At 43.3% G+C, this 16923-nt stretch overlaps 1 protein-coding gene across 1 annotated transcript in view; it reads right to left on the bottom strand.

Annotated features, from left to right (window-relative positions):
• Window positions 1-16923, bottom strand: part of LOC139253841 (histamine N-methyltransferase-like) — a 67794-nt gene that overhangs the window by 18254 nt on the left and 32617 nt on the right. Inside the window, exon 4 of the mRNA XM_070873598.1 lies at window positions 10998-11128. Coding sequence (XP_070729699.1) covers window positions 10998-11128 — 131 coding nt within the window. The remainder of the gene's footprint in view (window positions 1-10997; window positions 11129-16923) is intronic.

The raw sequence follows: 16923 nt of genomic DNA, 5'->3' as shown, positions 1-16923 counted from the left end.
CTGGTGCACTGGAGTTGATGTTGAACCTCATTGTCGATATCTGCCCCTGCTGATATTAGGCTTCCGAGGTATGGAAAGTGGTCTACGTTGTCCAGGACCGCGCTGTAGATCTTGATTACTGGGGGGCAGTGCTGTGTGGCGGGCCCAATATAAGGCCTCAACAGAGAGCTGGTGAGTTCCATTTGGAAAGTCCTGGGATCTTAAGCCCAAGGTGATGAATCCCAGAAGTAATCGGCTGCCTACAACTTCTGAGAAGCGGCAAATAGCATTTGTGCCACACAAGTGCCAGACAATAAGTATCTAATCATCTCCCGTTGATATTCAGTGGCATTACCTTCATTTGAATCCCCAAAATCAACATCCTGGAGTCACCATTGACCAGAAACTTAATTGGACCAGCGACATAAATCTTGCGACTACAAGAGCAGGTCAGAGACTGGGTATTCTGCAAGTGACTCACCTCCTGACATCCCAAAGCCTTTTCACCATCGACAAGGCACAAGTCAGGAGTGTGATGGAATACTCTCCACTTGCCTGGATGAGTACAGCTCCAACAATACTCAAGAAGCTTAACACCAACCAGGACAAAGCAGCCCACTTGATTGGTACCCCATCCACCACTTTAATATTCACTCCCTCTACCACTGTCGCACCGTGTCTGCAGTGTGTACCATATACAAGATGCACTATATACAACTCACCAAGGCTTCTTCAACATCACCTCCCAAACCCACAGCCTCTACCACCTGGAAGGACAAGAACAGCAGGTGCATGGGAACACCACCAATTCCAAGTTACTCTCTAAGTCACACACCATTTTGACATGGAAATGTATCATTATTCCTTCAACTTCGCCTGGCCAAAATCCTGGAACTGCCTACCTATCAGCACTGAGAGAGTATGTTCATCTCACCAACTTCAGCAGTTCAAGAATGCAGCTCATGACCACCTACTCAAGGACAATTAGGGATGGGCAATAAATGCTGGCCTTGCTAGCGATGCCCATATTCCATGGATAATTGAAAAAAAACAGCTGAACCTGCTTCTGTCCTCACCCACCTTCTAAAAACAAGCAACTTCTGATAGAAGTCACTGTATTTTTACCAAGAACAGATATCCTTACTGATTTCTTCCTTCGCTCCTCAGCCCAAGGCTGCTAAGGCCAATTGTAATGACTCTAGTTTTCTCCCAGCTGATATAAGTAAACTCAGCATACACCAGGGGCCTTCTTGGCTCCCTGTATTTTGCCCCAACAAAATACTGTGGCCTCAGATGACTCTCCCCAAATACATTTCACACAGAACCCTTGTAGCCAACAAACAGAGAAGACTTTTATCTCATTAGTCTGGGTTGGATCTGAACCCAAGTCTCAGTAGTCTATCTAACAGAGTGTGTCACTCAGCTGCCCAAATAATCAGTGGTTCATAGCAATTTTTCAAGTCATATTGTTTCCACCTTTTTATTCTTCTGCTAAATTATTCGCCTTTTTCAATCTGGCTTCCTTTGACACCTAGAATCCAGCTCAGAAGGAGGCCATTCGGCCCATCATGCCTGTGCCGGCTCTTTGAAAGAGCTATCAGTTCCACACTCAAGGAGTTATTATATTAATTTCAATTTAATTTTCTCCTAAAACTCAGGTAGAGCTGACTGAGATATAGTATTTTTACTGCTTTGGTTACAAGAGTCAAACTGCACAAGCAGGTGACTCCTTAAAAGGGCACCATTTTCATCAGAGGGTATTTGGTGAAGCTAAGGCTGCGATTTCCCCATCTGAGGTGGGAGAGAGGCAGGCGATGTCAGGGCTGGATTCGATTTGGCTCCTGGTTCCATGTCAGCTTTCTCAATGACTTTCCCCTGGTTGGGCTTGTTAAGTGAGGTTCCTGGCCAATTAAAAGGAAGCGGGTCTCATGACATCATTTGATGACATGTCATCAGCCGGTTTCCTTAAAGGGACCATGGCCACATTCATTTTGACAGTTGTGCTGTCAGTGTTCTGCAGCATTGAGGTGCTGCAAATACTGACATGCACTGCACAGAGGTGTACGGCTGTACCCAGGCTCTCCCAATACACCCTCCATATGCTTATGGGGGGAGTCACAGCACGCAGGGAGGATCTCTTCCCTTCTATTGGCGGAAGAAAACTCCCCAAGACACCACGCGGCCTGTTTGCATATTGCACAGGAGGGCACAAGCAGGGATGTCGTCAGGAGGACCTGGCTGCAGTGGTGCAAAGCTTTCAATGATTTCAGGAAATCTCAAAACATTATTGCAAAACCACACTCAACCTCATCCTGCTGTGCCACTCATCATATTCCCATCACTCTGTCTTCCCTATCCTACTCCTGCACATCCTTACTCACACCAATCTGCCTTGCAACTCCACCCATCTCTCTCTCTCTATCTGCATTATCACTTCCCCATCTCACTAGCCACCCCTCACACTCACCCTAGTGCAATCATAGCAACTAACAACACACTAAGGTAGGCACTTGGGTCTTTTAGCCAATGTTTACGTAAAGTTTATGTTAATAAGTTGTCAAACATAGGAAGCTTTATTTTCAATTTGCCTTCTTGGACAGATGTGTGTGTTCCTTTGGAAGCAGTTTAGTGAGTTGCAGTGAATGGTGAGATATAAGGGTAGCCCTGCGTTGATGATGAATGTAAAAGGAATGGCTTTGGCATTGAAGGGATGCTGAATGGTGTTGGAGTGGGGTGGTGCCAACCTGGTGCATCATGTGGAAGTCAGGGTGCACAGCATCAAGTGAAGTAAATGTGGCCATTGTGAGGCCATCCCTGGCCTCCCAGACAGCAATGTGGTCATGTGCTAATGCCCTGCGTCCTGAGCAGCATCAGGTGATTGTGGAGAAGGTTGGTGTTGTTGTTGGTGCTGCTGGTGTGCCTGGTGATGTTGGTGTTGGGGCTGATCATGGTGGGATTCTGAGGACCAAGGTGAGATTTTTTCAAGGGCACAGATGCTGCTGGAATTTATGGCAGCTGAAGTTGAGATGACAGGAGCGATCTGTCAATGGTGAGAGAGGTTGCTCCAAAGAAGTGACACTTGATAGAGTTTAATCCAAACACTTCAAACCTCCATAAACCTGAAAAGTGTATTCCAGAATCCTGAAGGCTCCAGCTTCTATGATTGGAAATTGAACAGCTGTGAAACGGTAGCTTTTATACCACTTTTGCAGCTGTCAACTATTCACAGCAATAGAGAGTTATTGAGAACCGGACCCACTTACTTAACGTGATCCCTGAGCCGGGAACCTCCAAAAAAATGTGGAAACTCATTAGGATGTTGTAAAATGCTACTTAAATACCTTTGAACCCCACTGTCAATCACTTCCATTTTGACAGTGGACCCATCTCCAAACTCGCACTTGCAGTGCCGGTAAGATTTCAGCCTTAGTGTGGGAAGAATGAGATCCATAACATATGCAAATCTTTCTCACCACAGTTACATCACAGCACAGCACAAGCTAGGTTTGGATGAAAGGAGCCTTTCAGCCCATTCCAGATCATCCTCTTGTTGTAGAGAGTAGAAATATATATATAGTCTTAGGCATTAGGCACCTGCTGGATATTTAAAACTCACATAAGCTTAAATGGACACACACATAAACTGGCTGCCCAGGCATTATGGGAAATCAGGTAGTCAAGCTGTGAACTGTTGAACGTTCACTGACCGAGCAATAACCCTGTGAGGCCCACTGTAGGAATGCCTGGGAAGACAGAGATAAAAAGGAAACCATCTCCTGTGAACAAGGCCATAAACCAATTAATTCCCCAGGAAGAAAGATAAGAGGGAAACCATTTGCTGTAAACAAGGCTATATACCAATTATTTCTCCCAGATGAAAGAACTAGGGAGAGAACCTATAAAGCCATCGATCAGCCCAAGCTGACAATAACCGAACATATGGTTCCCTGGATACTAGGAGAATTCTATTGGGTTAAAAGAACCTATATGTAATCTATAATCGTTGTGATTGGCTTGTGTCCAGCCGTGATGGGCTGTGTAACTGTAGTAAACTGTTTTGTAACTGTTGTGAAACATATAAAGGTACATGTAACTCTTTGTTCTGTGGAGAGAAACCTGGATACGGTCCTGTGTGTTTCCTCCCCGCTGAGCGTTATTAAATGCCGCCAGGCATTGGAACCGACTCTGAGTGTTGAGTGATTCTTCTAAGAAAACACTAACGCTAACAATGGCGTAGTCGACGGGATTTCCCGGAGTCGCTGGACGCCCTTGGAAAAAAAAACCCGGGTGAGTATAAAAAACAATTTTTAAGTATAAAGGGTGCGGAAGGTGGAAGCTGGTTGATCGACATGAGGAGACAGTCTAATATCTCAAACGCCTAGCCTGAGCCTGAATTAAGAGGACTTTTGTCCCACGTGACGGCCAGGAACCAAGTAGGCGTAGGGAACACACTTAGACCGTGGGATCGTGATACCGAGAGACATCTTCCGGACCCAGTAGTGTAATTTGAAATACCCCGGGGTAGAACCAAGCGGTGTACAGCGGCTAATGGAATCCAAACCTGTGAACAGGGTCGGACCAACGGGCTGAGCGGTGGTAGGTAGTCGTTAAGGATACGTAGAGCACTGCGGGAAATTGCTTAAACGCGTTTTTAAGAATTGTATAAGTTTGTGTAACAGCAGAACTTGTGACCTGACAGTAGCCAAGAGACAGTTTACTACAAGTCGCGCTAGAAAGAAAGCGGACCTCTGAGAGTAGATTCCTAACGGTACTAGTCCTACCCAGGAATGGCCATGAAAACAAGTAAACTCGAGTGGGGACCAGAAGGGTCGCTTACCCGCCACCTGGCGGAAAAACAAAAGAAGCTAATCGAAAAAATGATTAAAGCAGGGAATCCTCAGGAACTAGTTATGTGAGGAATTATTTAGATAAAACTACGAATTTCCTGAAAGGTCATGGATCCAAAAATAGAGCCGGCCAAAACAAGAAGAGAGACTGTTGTAAATGTCTGATCGTTGAGTGAGAAGTGTCTGTGTGATTTTTGACTGCAGAATGAATTTTTTATGTTTTCATGTTCCGAAAGCCTGGTTGGAAGAGGAATGCAAGTGTCTGTTTATTTTAGAAACAGAGTGAAAGTCTTTTTTTAACCCTTTGTAATGTTGTCCTGTATGTGGGAAGTTTTAAGAAATTTAAGTTCGAAACGCAGGTGTGGATTTATTCGGATGATATGTTACGGAGCTAGGAAAATAAACAAATAAAGAATAGGTTTGTTGAGCAAAATATTTATTTGACATGCTCACTTACTTGCCGAAAGAAAACATGCAATGATTGATTGGGTTGAAAGACATAAATTTAGTCTCGGAATGAGATAAAGAACGCTTTAAAAAAAAAAGAGCTTCTAAAAAAAAAAAGTTTTAAATAAAGATTGAAATTACAACGTTTGAATTGGGATTTTGAGATATTCAGAGAAGGCACAGGAAATACTGAGGTGGATTTAAAAAAAAAAAAAAAAAAAAGATTAAATTAAATCTGATCAGGTCAAACTCCTGGGCAAGTGGCGAGCTATCTGCGAAGGTGTAAAAGGGACTTTTGAAAAATGTTAAAAACAGCAAGCTTTAGTAACGACTTTGAAACGGAGCATTTTGAGATAACGAAAGGCAGCATTCAAACTCTCAAAGCCGGACTCCATTCCAGTTATGGAGAAAAAGAAAAAGATAAAGACGCCACTTTGAAAGTAAACAAATGATTTTAAATTAACAACTTTATGGAGTTACGAACCCTCCGTGTAAAATACAAAACCTAACTTGAAGAAAGAAAAAAAAGATGTAACGGACTAAATGGAAAAAGACATAACTTACTAAATACTAGTTGATGTTTGCTGTGAAAAAGATATTGGTTTAATTCGAAGAAAAAAAAATTTTGGAATAAGTAAAAAACACTCTACATGGATTCGAATTTTAAATTATGAAAAAGTTTCAATGCGGTTTGAAAAGATTTCCAAAATGGACAGTGTTTATCAAAAATGTCCCGAACAGTTTAAACAAGCAGGAGGGTTTTGAAGATAACGAGGAGAAAGAGAGAAATAAAATAAAAACAGAATTGAATTTCAGTAAACAAAATTGCTATTGTATGTGTGGTCTTGTTTTAAAACCATTAAAAAAAAAAATTCTTTGGCAAGTACTTGAATTAGAAGTTAAGAAAACATTGGAGTTTACTCTAATGATTTATGCTGTTTTTAACGGATTCCTAATTTCGAAGCCAGTTTTGAAGGCACAAAGACTTTTTTTTTTCAGATGATTACGTGAAGTCACGTAATGACATCAGGTCTTCTTACAAACCTGGAAAGGAGTTAACCCTTTCCATTGACAGCCGTTTTATACTGAACATTATTAATTTGGATTTCTTAATAGGAAAAAAAAAGACTCACCTAACAGAGGAAACAAAAATAAAAACAGAACTAGCTTATGTAATAATACTTGCCTGATACAATAAAGAAATAGATACTCAATAAAACAAATTGAAGAGTTAAAAGCTAAGATAAACAGGCTGGAAGAAGATAACGGGTCTAGACGGATAGTGCAGTGCGCAGCCATAGCACCATCACCTCTGGCAATAGAGCCAATGTACCCCACGGTGGGTAGGTGTAGTCCACAAACCCAACCTAACGGTAAAGCAGACAGCGATGTTTGGAGGAATAGCTTTGACCTTGGTCATAATAGGAGTTTGGGTAATATTTAAGTGGGTAAAGACACGGGCGCACGCCCTACAGATTCAGCTCGAAATGGTTCGATTATAACCTTGTCCTTCTGATTTTGCAGGGTGACAGGGACACTCGTAGAGCAAAAAACTTAACCCCTGGTGACGACCAGGCCGTCTGTTTAAAATTACAGATAATACTTACCGGAATGGGAATACGAAAGGCGCTACTCGTAATATGGATAGCCCTGCGACATGCACGTACCCTGGGCAACACCGACGGACAGCAGAGCACGCTGGAAATAAACAACTATATGAACTATGGAGTCTTGTTTAATTTAACGGACGGAATGTGCATCCCAGCAGCCAAGGACTGGAGCAAGGACAGGACTTATTTTAATGCATGGTTACAAGTGAATCCTAATAAGAATCCTAATAAGAATAAGAGTATGTGTAAAGTGCTCCACGGGTATAAGGAGCAGATGCATTAAACGGAGGGATGTCAAAGGGCCTGATGAATGTACTTTCGGCATAATTTGCGCGCCTCCGGGACAATCCCAGCAATCAGTCATCCGCAAGAAGGGAATGGGGCTGTGTGGGTATTACGAGGAGGCGGGGGCGGCTGCAATATAATTGTATGTATGTTTCTCACCCCCTCCGACACCGCGCCCCATAAGAATCACTACATTGCCCGAAGAACTGCCTTGTCCCATAACTACTAAGGGACCAGAAAATGGGATTGCAATGTACAACGAAGGGGAATTATTGTATGATAATGTTAAACATGAAATTGTGCCTGTTCTGATCAATATTTCAGGCATCCAGATGCCGGAATATTGTACCGAACAGTCAAGGAAGATGTACAATGTATTAAGTAAAGTCGTAATGCAGCAGGCTGCCGATGCCATGGGTGCCAGTAAGTTCCGGGGACAGGGGTTAGCACCCAGGGTGAAGAGGGAAATAGTAAATGATGTTGCTACCGTTTTCAATACAGGAACCTCCGTAGTGAACTCGATAGACATACAAGGGCTAAATGAGAGGGTAGAACAGCTTAAAGGGGTGATGAAGGGGTTATTAGAGAGGGTGGAGCAAAACCAGGAAGACCAGGCCAACCTAGGAAAGGAGGGTGCCGAAATCCAGTTGGATGGCATCTCAGTCCTGGAAGCTCACGCTAAAACCATCAATCACCTCATTGATAGAGAACAAGAAGATACAATAAAGCAAAGACAGGGGCAACTCTGTCATGCTTATGGTCTGTGGATGGTGGGACAGATCCGCCACAACCTCGACCAGATCCAACGCAGGGAAGTACCCGATTGGATAGACAGTTCACATTTGGCTCAGTTGGCGAACCAAAGGGGGACACTGGATAATTGTACTCTGAAGGGACTGACCCGAGTATACCCCGCAATTCCAGATTGCCAGATGGGTAGGACTACCGGGATAGGGATAGTCCTGTTGATCCCCATAGCAATGCCGGACTCAGGGCCGTTCCCCTTATCCCAACTAGAGAATATCGGAGTAATACGGGAAAATGTCTCCATACGCTACTACCTAACCACCACCTCTGCCGTTCGTCGAAACAACATACTTACCGGGATTTCCCTAGCAGATTGCAAGCAAAGGGGGGAAATCACAGTATGCCCTCACCCGGTGGGCCGAGGGGAACTAGACGAGTGCGGGTTTAAGCGAACCGACGGGTGTGTACTAGAAATAGTGCCCGCACACATGCACTTCGCGAGGGCAGGCTACGGAGGGAGGGGAAGATACTGCGTCTCTACTACTGAGCGTTCATACCAGTATAATGACCTGCAGTGCCCTATACCGCAGCCAAACTTTTGCTTTACACCACTACGACCTGTCGCGATCGGGCAAGCGCATATCACCCAGGTTAGGCGCAGGAAGTCCGAAGTTATTGAAGTAACTGATCAGCTCCATGATCATTTGCAGGATTATGACGAGCCAGAGCAGGTCCCTATCCCACATCTAACCGAAGTATTACGGGAGTTGAGGCTCAGAGTGGGTCAATTTGTAAAACTCTATCACCAGCTACAAACTAAAATCAAAGAACTGGAAGAAGATACCGAGGTAGACTTACAAAGTCAGAGTTGGTGGAGAAAGGTCTGGGACTGGGGAATAAATGTGAACATCCACCCATGGATCCGAATTATTTCACACACACTGGTCGGAATACAATTAATCTGAGCAATAACATGGGGCGTGATGGCCTGCCAGGTATGCAGGCGCCACAAACGGCGGAAACGGACTAATCACCGTTCCCTGGATATTAAACAGGCCTGTTTGATAAGGGGACGGGAGGAGCTAGCCTTTGTTAATTTGATTTAAGCAACCGGAACTCCTGAAACCGCGTGACTGGCCAGCACGTTGAGGCAAGGAGTACCGGGCCGTGCACAAATATCAGATAAAGGCAGTATTTCGGTTAAAAGGGGACTAGGACTAGTCCCTTTACCGAAAGGGGGAATTGTTGTAGAGAGTAGAAATATATATATAGACTTAGGCATTAGGCACCTGCTGGATATTTAAAACTCACATAAGCTTAAATGGACACACACATAAAATGGCTGCCCAGGCATTATGGGAAATCAGGTAGTCAAGCTGTGAACTGTTGAACGTTCACTGACCGAGCAATAACCCTGTGAGGCCCACTGTAGGAATGCCTGGGAAGACAGAGATAAGAAGGAAACCATCTCCTGTGAACAAGGCCATAAACCAATTAATTCCCCAGGAAGAAAGATAAGAGGGAAACCATTTGCTGTAAACAAGGCTATATACCAATTATTTCTCCCAGATGAAAGAACTAGGGAGAGAACCTATAAAGCCATCGATCAGCCCAAGCTGACAATAACCGAACATATGGTTCCCTGGATACTAGGAGAATTCTATTGGGTTAAAAGAACCTATATGTAATCTATAATCGTTGTGATTGGCTTGTGTCCAGCCGTGATGGGCTGTGTAACTGTAGTAAACTGTTTTGTAACTGTTGTGAAACATATAAAGGTACATGTAACTCTTTGTTCTGTGGAGAGAAACCTGGATACGGTCCTGTGTGTTTCCTCCCCGCTGAGCGTTATTAAATGCCGCCAGGCATTGGAACCGACTCTGAGTGTTGAGTGATTCTTCTAAGAAAACACTAACGCTAACACTCTCAAGTTACCAACCCTATTATGGCATTCCATTCCAAAATAAGTCCTGTGACCTGGGCATCAATCACTTTTTCCTGCTCCACTCATTTCCTGATCTAAACTATGGTCAAGTGGGAATGCTGCAGTGCATTCCTGCAACATGGCAGGAAAATTACGAGAGAGAATCAAGTCATCCAACACAACCTGGCAGATGCTCGGGGTCATTGTCTGAAGTCTACAAACAGGCTACCCACACACACACCTGTTTGCACCAGAGGTGTCAAGGGCAGACAGATCAAAGATAGAGAATAATTTACCTGAAGAAAGAAGTCAGAATGAATATTACTTCTACAAATGTCTGTGGTACATGCAACCACCAATATTTTAGCACTAAGTGGCACAGTTAGGCATTTGATGTCCAGAACTGGATTCACATCCAGCCCAGAAGGATGGGTTGAATGATTCCTCTGTCTGCTGGTTGATTTTTTTAATTCATTCATGAGATGTGGGCGTCACTGGCAAGGCCGGCATTTATTGCCCATCCCTAATTGCCCTTGAGAAGATGGTGGTGGGCCACCTTCTTGAACCACTGCAGTTCGTGTGGTAGTAACAGCGATATATTTCCAAGTCATGACTTGGAGGGAAACGTGTGGGTGGTGGTGCTCCCATGCGCCTGCTGCCCCTGTCCTTCTAGGTGGTAGAGGTCGTGGGTTTGGGAGGTGCTGCCAAAGAAGCCTTGGCGAGTTGGAGCAGTGCATCTTGTAGCTGGTACACACTGCAGCCACGGTGCACGGTGATGGAGGGAGTGAATGTTTAAGGTGGTGGATGGGGTGCCAATCAAGTGGGCTGCTTTGCCCTGGATGCTGCTGAGCTTCTTGAGTGTTGTTGAAGCTGCACTCATCCAGGCAAGTGGGGAGTATTCCATCACACTCCTGATTTGTGCCTTGTAAATGGTAGAAAGGCTTTGGGGAGTCAGGAGGTGAGGCACTCACAGCAGAATAACCAGCCTCTGACCTGCTCTTGTTGCCACAGTATTTCTGTGGCTGATCCAATTAATTTTCTGGTCAATGGTGACCCCCAGGATGCTGACGGTGGGTGATTCAGCGATGGTAATGCCATTGAATGTTAAAGGGCGGAGGTTAGACTTTCGGTTGTAAAGCTATCTTTAGCTTCAGTTACCTGGATCATGTGAATGAAATCAAATTGTTTGATTTCATGGCTTTCCTTGGCTTTCTTTTCATATTCTTCTGAGCTCATGTGGTTCCAAGTGAAGGAGATGTTCAGACCCTGACTCTTTTCTTTCACAAGTGCTAGAACACAGGTAGAATTAGAAGGAATTAAATAAAGTAAATGTAAAATCATATCCAATTTCACACATTTCATTACATTCTGGTTGTAAGAGAGAAAATTGGTATGTTAGGTTTAGCTGAGGAAAGATAGCAGATATTTAAGGGCTGAAGCAAGTTGTTCACACCTCAATGTATCACAATGGGCCTAAAATTCGGATTGGAGGCTTCCTTCGGACGAACGCCTCCGACCTAAAATGTTTTTACAAAAGTACCTGGTGGTCCCGGAGATGCCTTTGATTGCGGTCACATGCCTTCATTCGATGCATAGCATATGGGGACAGGACTTCCTGCATCTTTAAGTGGTTATGGGGAGCGGGCGGGGAAGTGGAGCTGAGTCCATGATTAGATTAGCCATGATCTTATTGCATGTCAGAGCAGGCTTGAGGGACCATATGGCCTACTCCTGTTTCTATTTCTTATGTTCTTATGTTCCTTGTACGCCCGGAAATGCTGGAGTCACGTGAGCCTGGACCACCAATCACTCTGCAGTATTGTCATTGATAGTAATGGGAACTCCAATTCTCTGAGTTCCCATTATTATCAATGATAATAAACCTCTAAAACAAGAAACACAACATAATAAATAAAAGCACTTCACGCATTTAAAATTAATTGAAATTAAAGTTAATTCAATGTTTTAGAAGAAAATATATTTTAGAAATGTTTTTTTAACCTGCTTTAATAGGGTTTTAAAATAAACTTACCTCAAATGGACAGGGTTTTTGCTATAAAAATGTGGATTTTAATTACGTTTTCAGATGTTGTAAAACTCTTACACTGGCAAAAGTAAGCTATGCGCCTGCTTTCACCAGGCGTATGAGTTTGAAGGACATTCGCTGGGCATGAGTTGGGCAAATATTCCAATCTCACCCACGCGAATGTCCCTCTCCTGGGGATGCGGAGGATCTGTCAAGAGAAATCTTGACAGATTGGAAAAGCCAGTTTTCGGGGCGCCGAAAACAGACTTTTCTGGGGCTTCGCTGGGTCCGTCCGCACTGTGTACGGACCCGTGAGGCTGCAATCTTAGCCCCATCATTGAAAATCTTTAATTGTTTTGTCAAATGGTACACATCAATCAGAATATCTAGTAGAAAGTGCTGGAATCTCTCATTATTTTAAATCTATTTATGTAATTATACAGAAAAATTGAATCAAACAGACAGTTGAGTGGACAAGGTCCCTACCAGATTTTCCTCTGCCAGTTGACCGTTTTTCAGGTGAGAACCAGTTGGCTGGCAGTTGAAAACTCGCCATTATTTTAGATACTCACTGTCAGTATCTACCACCCCCTCATTAGTGTCATGTATTATCACATAGTTTGTCACATGGTTTAGTATGAGCATGCTCAGTTCGCTCTGGCCTAGTAAAGCAAGCATGTGGACTAGCAACTCATCGTGCCTCTGTCCTTCATTTGTTCTATCCACATTTATACCACCACAGATATAACATTCTGGTGACATGGATGGGATCCCAAAGCCGTTTTTAGGGATCATGGAAGGACACAGCGTTCAACCTTCAAGTGGATAAGTTTAAGATGAATTTGTGACATCTAAACTGAATTTTTGCAATGTTTTACCATTAATACTAATGCAGAATCGTCTGTGCTTTGCCTTCACGTGTACATGCACACAGCAACAGTGGCGTTGATTCTCATATATACACAGGTAGTGTGCGGAGTCACTGTTCGATGGGATGGAGACAATCATGGCCATGCCTATGGGATTCATTGGAAGCCTCGGCATGTATAACTGAGCTCATGAACCATTCAGTTCTTACATTGAGCAGATGATCATGATTTTTTAGAGCCAATAACATTAATGTGTCCAAAGGTGCAGATGAGAATGTTCAAGCTAAAAATAAAGTAACTCGTGAGTGGAAGAAAGCAATTTTTCTAACGTAGATTGGGCCAGATGTCTACGGAGCATTGACACCAGAGAAAGCGAAGGATGCATCATTTGAAGACATTGTCGAGAAAATCAAGTGTGCCAAACATAGAAACATAGAAACATAGAAAATAGGTGCAGGAGTAGGCCATTCAGCCCCTCGAGCCTGCACTGCCATTCAATAAGATCATGGCTGATCATTCCCTCAGTACCCCTTTCTTGCTTTCTCTCCATACCCCTTGATCGTCTTAGCCGTAAGGGCCATATCTAACTCCCGCCTGAAAGGGGAGAGCACTTACTGATTTTTAAGATTTTTCTGGGTGGAGAGTGGTGCGAAATTGAGCTCTTCAAATGTTTTGTTCCTTCCGGGCGGTGTTTAGGGCAGAAGTTGGTGAGGAGTGGGGCAGACGTCGATCGGTGTCATCAGCACTGTGCTGTGCTTTTCTCCTTGAGGTGCTGATGGCTCTTAAAAAAAGGGGCAATTCCAGCCCAGAGATACCATTTTGACCCAAAGCCATTAGAAATAGCAGAGCTATAAGTTTGGTACCTGTAATGGTTGGAGCTTCTTGACTGATTGTGGCCACTGTAGTTGTCATGATGTTTTTCCTCCACTGGGTGGCATTTTCCGATTGGACAGAGACACAAAGAGAAAGATAGAGGAGAGAGAAACACAGCCAGCAAGCAGCATGGTCTGCCTCCATTTTAGCTAGAACTATCTGTAACTTTTGTTAATTAGAAACAATTCTTCTGTAGTAGCAAACCTTCACAGAAGTACAGTTATGTAAGTAACTTCTCCTTATTCAATCGTTCGACCGGAATTGTTGGGCCAATAATTACGGTCGGAGGCTTCCCACGGGCAATTGCCTTTCGACCGGAGATGTTTTATAAATCTACTTGGTGGTCTCGACGGTGTCCTGGATTCCAGTGAGGTGGCCTTCTCTTCTCACGCTGCAAAGCACGCTCCTGTCCGGAAGGTTCCCACGCAGAAGATGCAGTCACGTTGGTAGTTCACAGATTCCCATTAATACCACTGAGACTCGCGTATCTACGAGTTCTCAGTGCTATTAATGGGAAAAAAAACAAACACACACTAAGAAAAAATAAAAAACAGACCTCACATAATTAAAATTAATTGAAATTAAAGTTAATAAATGCCTTAGAAAAAAATATATTTCCGATTTTTTTTTAAGTTATGTAATTCAGGTTAAAAATGAATTTATCTTGGTGGGCAGAGTTTTTAACAATACAATGTGTTTATTTTATTTTATTGTGTTTTTGTGTTTTTAAACACTTGCACTTGTAAAAGTAGACTATGCGCCTGCTTTTTCAGGCACAAGATTTTTGAGGACATTTTCTGGGCAAGATATGTGTAAATGCTGCAATCTTGCCTGTGCAACTGTCCCCGCTCGTGATCTGTCTACCATCTGTCAAGCTCCAGCTTGACAGATCGGAAAAGCTAGTTTTCAACGGCATGCGCATTGCGTGCTGAACACCGGCTTTTCCGATGCCTTCCCGGGTCCATAGAAACTTCATACCAGGCCATTGAATTTTATCTTTCATGCACAGTAAAAGATAAGCAACTTCTCTTTATTGCTGTTTTTATTCGATTGTTACTGTTGTAATACAAGAATTCTAGATCTGTCTTTTATTCTTTATCAACAATTTCACACTGCGTTTATTAAAGGATTTGGATTGAGTCATATTTCTTGGTGTAGTGTTGAAGCTGGCTGGAGAATCAGAGTTAACACTCGCCGTACGCTATACTCTGACAGAGACCAGTACAGTACCAGGAACTAAAAACAAAGTGAAACCAACAATGAGCACATTGTAGTTCTTAAGATCCTGTCTTTGCATTGTAACTTCAGCACATTTTTGGATCATGTGTTGCGAGTCAGTTTGTGTGTGGACTGTGGATGAGCGCAATCCATCCAAGTTACTGAACACTCCGAACCTAACGTTTGACATAGCATGCAAAATTGCCCTGTCTATGGAGATGGCATCTCAGAATGCTGGGGAGCTCCGTTCAACTCAAGTGACCAGTGCAGCTGAGGTCTACAGTCACAAAGCCACTGCCAAAAATAAAGCTGTGAGACTGGGTCAAATGTACGTCAGTGAGAGCAGTTCAGTGAATTGTTATCACTGCAATGGAAATCACTCACCACAGACCTACCAATGCAGAAATGCAAATGTTTTCACAGTAAGAAGCAAAGCCATATTTCAACAGCTTGCAGAGCTAGATCGAAAGCAGGAAGTAAGTACCATTCTATTGGCAATGCAAAGCAAAAGGGAAGAGTTGAAAATATTGAAGTGAACAATATTGTTCAATGATGGTGAAGAACTAGGCATCTACAGTATCGACGCCACTAGCGGCAATGCTAGCAGTTATGGGATCAATGAGCAATATATTGATAAGTGTATCGACTCAGTAGCAGACTACTCTATAATGAGTAAGGACACATGAGAGTAAGTTTAATCAAATACCTCTTACATGGAGTACAGTAGAATTAAAAACCTACTTCGGAGAAATCCTAGAGACATGTGACCAAATGGCATGTACAGTTCCACATAATGGCCAGTCAGTAAAGCTGCCTATTATTGTAGTGAACCACAACAACAAGACAGGGACTGACATATCAAGAAAAACTGGATCAACTGGGCTTGTATTCACTGGAGTTCAGAAGAATGAGAGGGGATCTCATAGAAACATTTAAAATTCTGATGGGTTTAGACAGGTTAGATGCAGGGAGAATGTTCCCAATGTTGGGGAAGTCCAGAACCAGGGGTCACAGTCCAAGGATAAGGGGTAAGCCATTTAGGACCGAGATGAGGAGAAACTTCTTCACCCAGAGAGTGGTGAACCTGTGGAATTCTCTACCACAGAAAGTTGTTGAGGCCAATTCACTAAATATATTCAAAAAGGAGCTAGATGTAGTCCTTACTACTAGGAAGATCAAGGGGTATGGCGAGAAAGCAGGAATGGGGTACTGAAGTTGCATGTTCAGCCATGAACTCATTGAATGGCGGTGCAGGCTCGAAGGGCCGAATGGCCTACTCCTGCACCTATTTTCTATGTTTCTATGTTTCTATCTCTCAAGGGCAAAGATTGGTTGAGAAAGCTAAAACTAGACTGGAAAATCATCTTCAGTATAGATGCTTCAAAGAAGAGACTCAACACAATGCTGAACAAGTACGAAATCATGTTCACAGACAGTTATGAGGGCATCACTGGGTATACCGTGCATATCTGCGTCAAGTCCAACATGAAGCCTGTCTATTTTAAGGCAAGACGGTCCCCTATGCATTGAAAAATCAGGTGGAGGAAGAGCTAGCGAAGCTGAGAGAGAACGGAATGCTAGTAAAAATTGACAAAAGTGAATGGGCTAGCCAGTTTGTGATAGTGCCCAAAGCGACAAAACTGCACGCTTATGTGGTGATTGCAAACTTACTATCAACCAAGCAGTTGACGATGAGCAGAACCCGTTACCTACATCACAAGATTTGTATGCAGCACTATCTGGGCCAAAGGTTTTCTCCAATCGTGACCTGTCGCATGCTTACGCTCAGCTGAATGTGGACAAGGAAAGTCAACAGTGCGTCACCATCAACACACACTGTACCCATACACCAAGCTGCCATATGGTATAAAGTCCTTCCCTAAAACTCTTCCAGGCTATGATGGATAAGATTTTGCAAGGAGTTCAAAATTGCTTATTCAATTAAGATGATGTGCTGATTGCATCGAGCAGCGAGAAAAAAAATCTAGAAGTGTTAGATATAGTGCTTCAAAGGTTGAATGTCCACAATGTCAAATTGAAAAGGAGCAAATGTGCTTTTGTGCAGCCTGAGGTTGTGTACCTTGATCTGAAAGTTGAT

This window comes from Pristiophorus japonicus, chromosome 3, assembly GCF_044704955.1.
Source record: "Pristiophorus japonicus isolate sPriJap1 chromosome 3, sPriJap1.hap1, whole genome shotgun sequence".
NCBI lineage: Eukaryota > Metazoa > Chordata > Chondrichthyes > Pristiophoridae > Pristiophorus > Pristiophorus japonicus.
This window is presented reverse-complemented; position numbering and strand designations above follow the sequence as displayed.